General features: G+C 36.8%; 1 protein-coding gene across 4 annotated transcripts in view; it reads right to left on the bottom strand.

Annotated features, from left to right (window-relative positions):
* UNC13C (unc-13 homolog C) overlaps nt 1–11571 on the bottom strand; it is a 196599-nt gene that overhangs the window by 27051 nt on the left and 157977 nt on the right. For all 4 annotated transcript variants that reach the window (XM_030497645.1, XM_030497643.1, XM_030497644.1 and 1 more), the window contains 2 exons: nt 11298–11375; nt 6673–6750 (listed from right to left, as the gene is read on the bottom strand). In XM_030497645.1, coding sequence (XP_030353505.1) covers nt 6673–6750; nt 11298–11375 — 156 coding nt within the window. The remainder of the gene's footprint in view (nt 1–6672; nt 6751–11297; nt 11376–11571) is intronic.

Raw genomic sequence — 11571 nt, 5'->3', positions numbered from 1 at the left:
AGTTACAGTTGATTGTGGGATATGGCTGATGATCATCAAGATCAACGGCTGAATGTGAATTAATAGCTGAATGACTTGGAACATCAGCTATCTACATCACAATCTTGAGGAATGATTTTCAATTATAATCCTCAAATTCTGCGCTCTGTTCTGCAGGAATGTCCAATACAGATCTTCTGACATTTCAAAGGAAACTGCACATTTAGAATACATAATGAGGTCTGTCTCTATTTGTGTTTTCATATCTTTCATTTCACTAGAGAATAATACTGCTTCAGGTGGGATACATACGGAACACAAATTTAAGGCCACTAGAATATGAACATTTAACAAATACTGAACACACAAGCATTCACACCGAACATTGTACACATCAGAGAAGGCACAAAATACCAGGCAGGCAAAAGACTCAAAATTTCTTAGCAGATCATGCGTAAGCTAGAGAATCATCTTGTTACTGGGACTGCAAAGGCCATCGTAGTTACCTTCTACCAGAAGTTGTTGTGATAACCAGAAAACATATTGGCTAAATTCACCTGGAACTGGACTTAATCTGGCCAAAATTAGATTAAATACTAATAATCAGATTGTGGAGATAAGACACATTATAGAAAGGTGCATGCAAGTTCTAGATATTTCAGAGGACTTTGTGCTCACAAATTGCATGAATAAGTTTGTGTGTGCACAGCTGGAGACATTTGGCAGGACATCCAGCCTTGTGTATACACATGCTCATGCTTATTAATGCAGTGTCATAGGGAGGAGTGGAACATAAAGAGGTATGCGGGCTGACCATCCAGGTGTTAGACACCTGAGGATGTTGTGCTGGCCAAGAACATGTTAAATGCTATTGTTATTTTTGTTTAACTACTGGACTATATGGTAATTTGAGCATCTCACCAGGACTAAAATGTGCACTTTTCGTTTATTTTACCGAGTGCCTCCATGTGCTAGTGAGTTCCCAGGGCAAATAAGAGGGTATCAGTCCTTGACTGGCATCATCCAAATATACCACAGCCATTCTGCTATGGTCCAGCTAAGGCGGGAATTGTTATGGTGGTTGTATACCGAGAAATTCTGGGGGGACTTCACAACTGGTAAAAATGGTTTTTGGATCGCCTTGTGCAGTGGAGATAAGGTAAGTCAGGTTTTGGTACCTCTGCACATAACACACTAACTATTGTGGATTTTCTTCTGTATATCTTATCTTTCATGCATAAATTAATCTATTGATTTTTAATGTCAAAATACTTTAAGTAAAGCAGCTGTGGTGCTTTACTAAAAAAACAGAAGTTTGGAAGAAATGTACTGCAGTTGAAGCAGAAAGGGTTACTTTCTCCAAATATTCTTAAAGGTTGTGGTTCACAACATGACTACGCTGTGCAAAATCATCACAGTTTTGCAACAACAAGCTCAAAAGGGAATTTTATTTGTGCTTTAGAAGGATATATTATTTCGGCAATGGTTTGAACAACTCCTGCTAATGCATTTTATATCAGGTTTCCTTATTCTCAGGAAAGCATTGTGTGAGAAATGCGCTATAGCAACTGCACAAATGGTTTGGCTTAATGAAGTTGTCAAGCTGCAAGACTTATGCAGGTTGACATCACGACATTCCCTTCTGCAGACAGTTACATATAGCTCTCAAAACCACTATGTAAAGGAGATAAGTTTTCCAGTGAGGAAAATCAGTGATGAAAAGATTAATTCATTTATCTAAGGCTTTCAGTGACTAAGACAAGTCATCCTCAGAATTCTTGACTTGGCTGAGATTAATTAGCAGCAAGGGAGTAATGATAAAAACAACCATCTCTGTTTCATGAGCCAACCTGTTTCTGGATAGGGTGTTATTATAGGAAGGGAAGTGTATAAGAATGTAGGTAAATGCAATCTGAACTTCTTCATCCTAGTTACTATTAGCACTTTAAGAAAATAGATTCAAACATGCTCAGCTGCAGAAATCTCAGCTACCCAGATGTGGTTAAATGATGAATTACAGGGCTAACCTAGCCCTCATGTTACCCTATTTTGCAATCAACCAGAAGAAAAAGATCAAAGTGAGACAAAAGGCAATGCTGATCAGCACCTAAGACATCATATAGGGATGATACAGACGCGACCATGAAGGATCTACAATACTGGGGACTTTTCAAGTCTCATCTGCTCCAAGAATATGATGAAGAAGGAAAAAATAACAAGCCATGCCTAAATGATTTTTCAGGAAAATAAAAGGAAACCTCCCCCCCCCCCCAAACTAACTGATTATTAAGGGAGGTGGGAGATGGAGGCAGAGGGAGGGGGAGAGAGAGAGAGGAGATGAAAGAGAGAAAAGACCAATTATCACTTAGCTTCTTGGGTTCCATTTACAGTCCACAGCATGTGTGGGCTTAAAATATATCGGTAGGTTGTTCAGGTATCAAAGTCTGAGTTTTTTTTAAAGAGCAAACTTCTTTGGGTAGCTGAAATGTTATTAACCTGTTAACATGAAAATCATACTTTTGTACCAATTCTTAATTTGCTTGGCTTTCTTAGGTTCATAAATATTTCTGTTGTTTTACCACCTTCTTAAATAATAAAGTAACTTTTTAACCAAAACAGAAATTACTTACAAATTTGTTGGCACACTTCAGAAGATCTGTTACTTTTGAATTATTAAATAGATAACTAGAAGTTTGACATTTTCTGAATGCTAAACATAAGCAGAGAATACTTTTCTGAATGGGTAAAAAGTAAGAAATATTTGAATATCATTGTTTCCAAATGCTGCCTGTCTAAAACTGAATATTTTTTATACATACAAGCCTCATAAAAGTGTTAAAGATCTGATGAATTTGGCTGCTTTTGACATAATATGTTAGCTTGAGCTAACATATACTCCAAGTAATATGTTGGAGCAAGTCCAGAGGAGGGCCACAAGGATGATAAGAGGGCTGGAGCACCTCCCGTATGAAGACAGGCTGAGAGAGTTGGGGCTGTTCAGCCTGGAGAAGAGAAGGCTGCGTGGTGACCTCATAGCAGCCTTCCAGTATCTGAAGGGGGACTGTAAGAATGATGGGGAGGGACTCTTCATTAGGGACTGTAGTGATAGGACAAAGGGTAATGGGTTCAAACATAAACAGGGGAAGTTTCAATTAGATATAAGAAGTGCTTTACTGTGAGAGTGGTGAGGCACTGGAATGGGTTGCCCCAGGAAGCTGTGAATGCTCCATCCCTGGTGGTGTTCAAGGCCAGGTTGGACAGAGCCTAGGGCAACATGGTTTAGTGTGATGTGTCCCTGCCCATGGCAGGGGGGTTGGAACTAGATGATCTTAAGGTCCTTTCCAACCCTAACTATTCTATGATTCCATGCTGTAATTTACTGTGTGTTAGTACGGACGTAATCTTGTTAACTGCAAATTTGGTAGCGTTTCTATAGGAAACTAGAGAGACACAAATTCTTTTTGCATGAGTTAAATGGAACCTCTCTTATCTGAATTCCACTTATCTGCAGTTTCACAGCTCTAATTGCTTATAGCTTCCTAATGGGACCACCTGGTTACCTCAGAAGATAGTTGTAACATCTAGGAAAGATACAGGTATTTATCAGATCCATCACTTCAGTGGTTCTTTTTGTCTCTGATAGACATGATCTTTCCTCCACTCTGCCACTTGACTATTCCATTTTGAGATGTTTGGCTGCCACTGCCCTAAGTACTAAGGCCTCTGACTTTACAGATTTAAAGATGGACATTTTGGAACTGTTGTGCTAGGTCTGGGGCCTCTGTCTTTAGGACCACATATAGATTCTTATAGGAATTCCTAAGAATTACATGTAAAGTTGGAACTGAGCTTAACCAGAGTGGAAATACGATTTCTCTACAGCCAAGGTAGTATTGTTGTACATAAACAACCTGCTCTTGCTTCCCAGTTTTGTTTTTTTTTTTTTTGTAATTGCTCCTACTAGCTGGAACTCATTTCTGCCATGTTCTGCCATCTGGTGAAAAGCAACAGCAGCACCAACTTCTTACTTTCCCTTTTAGCAGCTTCCAACTTGTCAGATATGAAAACATGACTTAGTGCAAACGTATGCACTCCTTTTGGATGAAGAAAACAGGAGCTAAACAAAAATTCTACATTCTGATAATCTGGTCCCATGGTTTTGCATTTGTTTTTTTTTTTTTTTCCAGAAATCCAGGAGGTTGGGTCCCGCTTTACTACTCTTACTTTATTATGGCAGACTACCTTGTTTATGTAATTTTTTAAGTACCCCTCCTGCTTGGCTACAGCAGAAGAGGGCTGTTAATAAAGAAACTCATATTGTTCAAACTATTTTATTTTAATGGCAGGGGAGCTGAGAGCCAATTTTTTTCCTCTATTTATAGAGCTCCCTGCCCTGCAATATGCAGTAAGCCTGCTCTGAACATAGGGACTGCTGCCTGACTGTGGTATTTTGACTGCATAGTTTGAAAGACATACTGTTCACAATGTGACACTGAGGAGATTAACAGCATTTAATTTTTCTTAGAATTAGTTTTGCTTCAACTGAAATAGATCTTATTATTCTGCTGAAAATCATCTGACTTTTTATGCCCTCCACAAGGAAGATGTTAAACTATTTTCTCCCTGCTTACAGGTTTTATTGCTGGCTTTGTTTCTTCTAAGTACCAGCTCAATAAGACAAATTTGCCATGAGAATAGCTAGGGGAGTAAGTATTCCAATTTGAGGACAAACATTTTAGGGACACTTTGATACGTGTGACAAAACAAATAACATGAATGCACTTTTCTTCCAGAAATTCCCCCAATGAGAAACAACAAAACTTTGAATGTATTTTTTGGATCTTTTTTTCACAGACCGTGAATCAAGATGCACTTCAGGTAACACAGGGAAAAATATCTCCAAAATCTCTCCAAGGATTGCACACTGCACCACATCTGTAGGAAATGTTGCTTTGATACTGTAACATCCTCATTAATATCAAAAAGGAAAGCAAAAAGGATGAGAAGTTATGAGAGATTTTGAAAGAAACCTGCTATGAAAAACTATTTTTTGACTGTATTATTTGTTATATAAGTTATCAGGAACAAAAGGAAAACAACATTTTGGAGATTCAAGAAAATATTCTAATATGAAAATAGTTTGATAGATATAAGGTGCTACTTAGCCTTCCTCTGCCCTTGTCTTCATCAGGATTTATAGACACTTAGCTGTTTCTATGATTCATGACATTTAACACATAGGATTGGATCCAAGACCTTAAAACAAAAGTACTTTGCATAGACCGTAAGAGAATGGAAGACAAAATTATTTGTAATATTTGCATAGTGAAAGGGGATTAATAGGAACCACAAAAACCAGCCACGTCTGGATGATAAATACATCTTTTCAAAGTCTGATATAAAATTCTGAATGACAACAAGGCTGCCGAAGTTCATTTCATGTTCTCTGCAGCAGGCAGCATTTTTGCCATGGCAGCTTCAAGAAGCTATTACTAGCTCAGTAAAATGTCCTCACCGTGGAGTTAATCTGTAGGTTCATATGGCAGGTGCTATTTATTGCATGACACAAGGGACTACCTTAACCTCTGCAGTGTCCCACTGTGGATGTGGAAATATGGAAGAATGTATTTTCTAATTCTCTCTGTAACATGGTCACATTAGATCAAAGTTTTGTGAAACTATCAAACTACAGTCTCAACAAAAATAGCTGATGTATGTGTAACTTCTTTTTTAAAGCCAACTACTGATAATAAGGATAGTATATTCATGACCTAAATCTTGCTTTTTAAGAAGACAGGTTTCTATAGCTTGAAAAATATGTTAATTTCTTAATTAGCTTTCAAAACAGTCAAGAACTACAATCAGCAAAGTACTGAAACACACGTTTACATCTTTTTACTGTTGACAGGACTTCAGACACTTTTAAGTCTTCTGAAATATAAAAGGAGATAAAGCTCAGCATGTTCTGGACTGCTGAGTAGCAGCTCTTGGTAAAATGGTGCTAAATCTTGAATACAAGCAGGTCCTCAGACACTGAAAAGTGCACTTAAAAAATGTTTTATAGATTTTTTTGAATCTCTGAAAGACTTTACGCTATCTGCCTAGTAAAACTTTTCAATTTAGAGTGTCAACTGAATGCCCAAGCATAGCTCTTTTTGATTTTAGATCAGAGGGGATTACACAAATGCATCAATGGAAATTAATAGGAAATGTGACTCTTCTTAGCCTTAAAAAATATGGTCAGGAATAATAAAAGATGCTTACTATCACAAACCTCATAAGAGAATCTCTCTCCTTCTTTCTTCTGCTCAGTGGATTGCAAGTCAAAGGCATTAGACAAAGACATGACACATTACAGACAAAGCACAAAGCACATATTCTATGAAATTTTCAGATACAGGCAAAATGTACCAATACGTAAAAAAGCAAATAGTCCAATACAAACATTAAAATAAAGCTGGCACTACAGATTGCAACACAAAACACTCAGTGCTGGTTGAACTTTACAGATCATTAGCATATTTCTGTGAAATAGGGTCAGGTCTTTCAAGTATTGTCAGGGCAATAAATGTTCTTGCAGACTTTTGTTTTTTAAACATATTGATTTTCTTTACAAGCAGAAGTGAAGGCTGTGAGTAGGTGCTAATGATCTCTAAGGAACTTTGAATAAACCAGGAAATAAATATGACTCACCTCCTTTCCTCCCATGGACTCAAACATTTTCTCAAGCTGGACTCTTAATTGTTGAATGTTGTTCATCAAGATACAGGGCTGCAAAGAGAGCACCAAATGTGAGACTGTGCATGTTATGTTCCTTTTATATATGAATATGCATATTCACAGCCTCTGGGCTTCAGACTAGTTCTTCAACAGTCCTATGTTCACGCAATTGTGCTTTTTAGAGGAGGATATGAGGTTCTTGATCACTGCTGCCTTCCCTTCTTTAATTCACACTCCTCTCTGTTCAGTCAGCAAACTCACTCAGCCAGTGACTGCCCATTATGCCCTTATGACAGTGTTGTCCAACCAGCTGGGCAGTTTTCAGGTCCCTGTATTTCATGTTATGGACTTTATAATCCGTGTAGTTGCTAGTCACACTTTATTCAGTTACAGTAGTATGTTATCATCTCTTGGAGAATAGACACAATAATGGTAAAAGTACTTTAGGAGTGTAAATAGACTGGGGAAAAGGGATCACCAGATTGCTTTCTAGACCCAGTCTGCAGAAAACTGACAGCACTGCAACCCAGATAATGGCTGATGCTTAAGTATTTGAATAAATCAATAAGCAGTTCTGTTGATACCAGTATTTCAGAAATGTACACTTTACTTTGCTTGAAAAGTTGGTGAATGAATTACACAATAGAATTTTGTAAACATACTATTTTAGTCTAAAAATATTGCTGTTTAAGCTCATTTCTTTAAGGCAGAATACAGAGCCACAGTATAAAAGACAGCAACTGCTCGATAAATAGAACGTAAAAAGTAAAACGTGAATAAAATTAAGCAGCTTATTACAAAATTATGGAAGAAAGAATCTATTGCTAGAATTTTGTGTGCTCAGATGATGTTGTATGTTAGTTTGGTACAGTGCAGGGGAAGCAATAAGACAATACTTGCTAAAAGAATTCTAGTTTGCCAAGGTCAGTGTGATCTAGTGCACAACTGCATTAATTGGGACACAAGTAATACATTTCAATAAAACACACGTGTACTTTTTCCAGACAACAAGAAGGTGATGGAATGATTACAGTGATTGATACTCAGTTGTACCTTTCTAGTTAATAGCATGTTCCAATATAGCACTGAAACATGGTAGGATTAGATTTTGGTATTCTAAAGATCAGTAACATGATTTATCTTTAATTAGTGCATTACTTGCAAAGGAATTTGGTGTCAGAGTCCTTCTCAGCTGGAGGAAAAAGAAAGAAATTTGATCTAACTTCTTAATACTTGCATTGCTGCTTCCCAGTAAAGCATATTATTTGTCCTCCTGCAAAAGACAGCTGGCTTCGTGTAATGGTTGAAATACCACCCCTCTTCCTGACTTCTGAAAAATCCACAAACCCCACTTCTTCTATTTGCTTATCTACCTTCTACTAATTTATGATCACTAAGACTGTCTCCTCCTCTCCTTTGCCATCTCCTCTCTTCTGACATATTAATTATTTTGGAAATTATCTGCAGTATCACAAATGAATGATTACAGAACAGAATCATAGAATCAACTAGGTTAGAAAAGACTTTTAAGATCATCAAGTCCAACCGTTACCCCAGGACTTCCAAGTCCACCACTAACCCATGTCACTAAGGGCCTCATCTACTACGATTTCTGATGTGTGAAAAAGTAGCTGAATATAATGACTTGATTCTTTTGTTCAAGTCAAGTGCAAATGCCTCTGGCAATACACTGAAGCTATGAGATAAATACTTCATACTGAGTCAGTTTTAAAAGTTTCCTTTGAAGCTAGCTAAAGTTGCTCTTTCAAAGTCTAAGTTTACCTTGGCTAAATGGAAATTTTTCTATTGCTGACAGTAAATAACAGAACCAGAGCTTGAAAACATTCTCATCTTATTATTTCATTATCATCTTGCCCTTCAGAATACTCTTTGCAGCAATTTACAGGAATCAGCCAGATACAACACGTAAAAGTGAGTGGCAAGTACAGTACCTAAAACCAAGTTTGTCTGTAAACTCTGACAGGAGGTAGACAATAAGAGGATGTTTCTACATTAGATACATATCTTTATGAAAAGCACCTTTGGTATGCTTTTATTTGAACAGTTTATGTGCCCATTTTATAGTGTATAATAACAATAGTAAAAGTATTGACTTGAAAAAGAATGGCAAAATCTAATCATAAAAAGTATTTTTTAAATCTATTTTATCAACTCTAATGCAGGAGATGGACTTTTAATAGTTGAGATCAACAGATCAAATGGTCTTTTATTAAGCTAAAAGTATGTATTTCAAAAAGGTGGCTTCTGTTAAAAATATTTGTTCCCCAAAGCATTTGATAAAGTACTTCCTACCATAATGACATTAATTCCATCTAAAGCCTTAGCAAAGATCGGCATACCAGGTGGCTTCAGAAATCAATCACGCCAACAATTAAAAAATCCCACTGGACAGGGCAAAAGACTTCACAGTTTGACTAGATGACTCAACATTATGTATCAAAACTGATTTCTTCTAGAAAGCAGTAAGATTTATTTAATATTAGCAGTAAATTGACAGAAATGGAAAAACATAGCTACAAATTTTCTTTTTTACATTAAATTTTGCGAACGGTTATGGCTTATACTGGATTAAATACAGAGACAGATTAGTTTAGATGAAGCTTTGTTTGGACTGATTAACATTAAAGTAGAAGACGTGTAATGCACTCACTCCTCCATACTGGAGAGAGAGTGTTATGTTCTCTTCAGGTCTGTATTTGTCCTGGTGAGGACAGAGATAAGGAATATGCAGATGTATCTGTAAAGTAAAAATGCATGAAGATTTACATCCTGCTAGATTATGGGGGGGGGGAAAAATGGCATTATGGTGGGGTGGTCTATCACATATTAACTGGTATCCAGTGACAGGACACATGGGAATGGCTTAAAGCTGCATCAGGGGAGGTTCAGACTGGACATTAGGAAACATTTCTTTACCAAGAGAGTGCTCATAACATTGGAACAGGCTTCCTAGAGAGGTGGTTAATGCCCCAAGCCTGTCAGTGTTTAAGAGGCATTTGGACAATGACCGTAATAACATGCTTTACCTTTTGGTCAGCCCCAAAGTAGTCAGGCAGTTGGACTAGACGATCATTGTAGGTCCCTTTCAACTGAATGATTCTATTTTATGCTATTCTGTAACTGGCTTATTTCCTAGTGTTTCTACAGCTATAAGACTGATACTTCTTACACAACGATTGCCCAACTTGGCCTGGTGCTTTTACTCTTTTCAGATGCTGAAAAGATTTAGTACTGCCAGAACAAAGATGTGTGGATATCTACGAAAGTGAGTCTTTCCAATCTGTTTTCTGCAAAGGGCTTCAAAGTTGAAAATATCTGAAGTGGGAAGTTAAATCTGAGACATGACATATCTATATACGTAAAAGTCGTTCCTCTGTAAAAACGTGTATATAAAATTTCTACCTAATAATAAAGTTTGAGTTTGGTACTTTTATTTATTAATTCTGTTGTAGACAAAATTGTGTAAAAGGAACACAATGGTATAAGTCTCTCCTAACAAATGTATCTGTGGACTGAAAAATTAGGTTTAGTCGTTTGGAATGTTGCTCATAAGAGGAACCACCAATAACTGATATTTAGCTGCAATAGAAGTCTCTTTTATTTCTATTATTGTATGTATGTTGGTAACCTCTAGATTATGACAGTGTATCACACTACAGAGAGCACTTGAAAGAATGAGCACATCCTCAAGCCATGACAGGGATATGACAAATATAGCTGAGATCTGTGTACGAGCTATATAAGGGCTGTACTTTTAAAGGTGAATAGTAAGAGGATGGTGCAGCAGTTGTTTATCTACTCATAGTGCGATATAACATATTACTAAATATAGCAGACAGTGCTAAATATTGCCTTGGGAGTACTAGTTTTGACTGAATGTCAATATTCCGAAAAGTCAGTTTAAAAGAACAATTTTCCTTGGCTGTGTTAAGCTATTGATAATGTCTTGATTTGTTTAACCATATTTTTAGTGTACATATTTATATCTGAGTCCATGGTCATCTAGTCCTTCATTAGGGAGTCCCTTGTAAGCAGTGAGGTAACAGAATAGCACATGATTTTCCTTCTCAGTGCTGCACTGATAAAGCACAGAGAGTGAGTGGTAGTAGCAGAAAAGTCTGCACACATTCCCTGCACAGGGAACAGTGATCTTACACATTCTCTAATGAACAAATTGATAAAGAGAAGCAAGCCAATGCAAAATGACACCTCAACCAAAAATATTTTCTCCTGTTTGGGAAAAAAGATGAAGATACATTCACCATAGTCACCATTGCACATGGCTGTTATCCAGGGAGTGTTTCTGGCCATCTTCTAAATTATTTTCTACTTTAACACTGAAATTACTAGCTACGATTCTTAACTAATTCTTATCCAATTCCACCTATTCCAGCTTTTACACAGCAATGTAAGCAGCTATGAAAACATGCTGACCTTATTAAAAAAATGAATCAAACCAAAAATCCCTTCCTCCATTCATGCTTTTTCTCATATACAATGATTACATTTTCAAAAAGTACAGCAAGTCATTTAAAGGTAAGTTCTGAGGCAGAAACAAAACACAGCTTTTTACTCACCACATTTTCTTTATCACAATATGAGCTGAAGTAACTTGAAATAATTACAGCATACTGAAGAAGCACTTTGTTGATAGTCTAGGAGAACAGAAGAATCTTTTAAATGGTAAAGTTCATAATGTTCAAATGTAATAAAAAAACACAAAAAAGGAGGTTTATAGAAATTCTAGATTTTACAGGTGCTTACACACTTAGTATATAGTATTTCTTTATATATAATATCAGCAATCCTGTGAACTCATTTTCAAATCCCTGCACAACAGATGGTGGGTTG

The sequence above is a fragment of the Strigops habroptila genome, chromosome 9, assembly GCF_004027225.2.
Source record: "Strigops habroptila isolate Jane chromosome 9, bStrHab1.2.pri, whole genome shotgun sequence".
NCBI classification, from domain to species: Eukaryota; Metazoa; Chordata; class Aves; order Psittaciformes; family Psittacidae; genus Strigops; species Strigops habroptila.
This window is presented reverse-complemented; position numbering and strand designations above follow the sequence as displayed.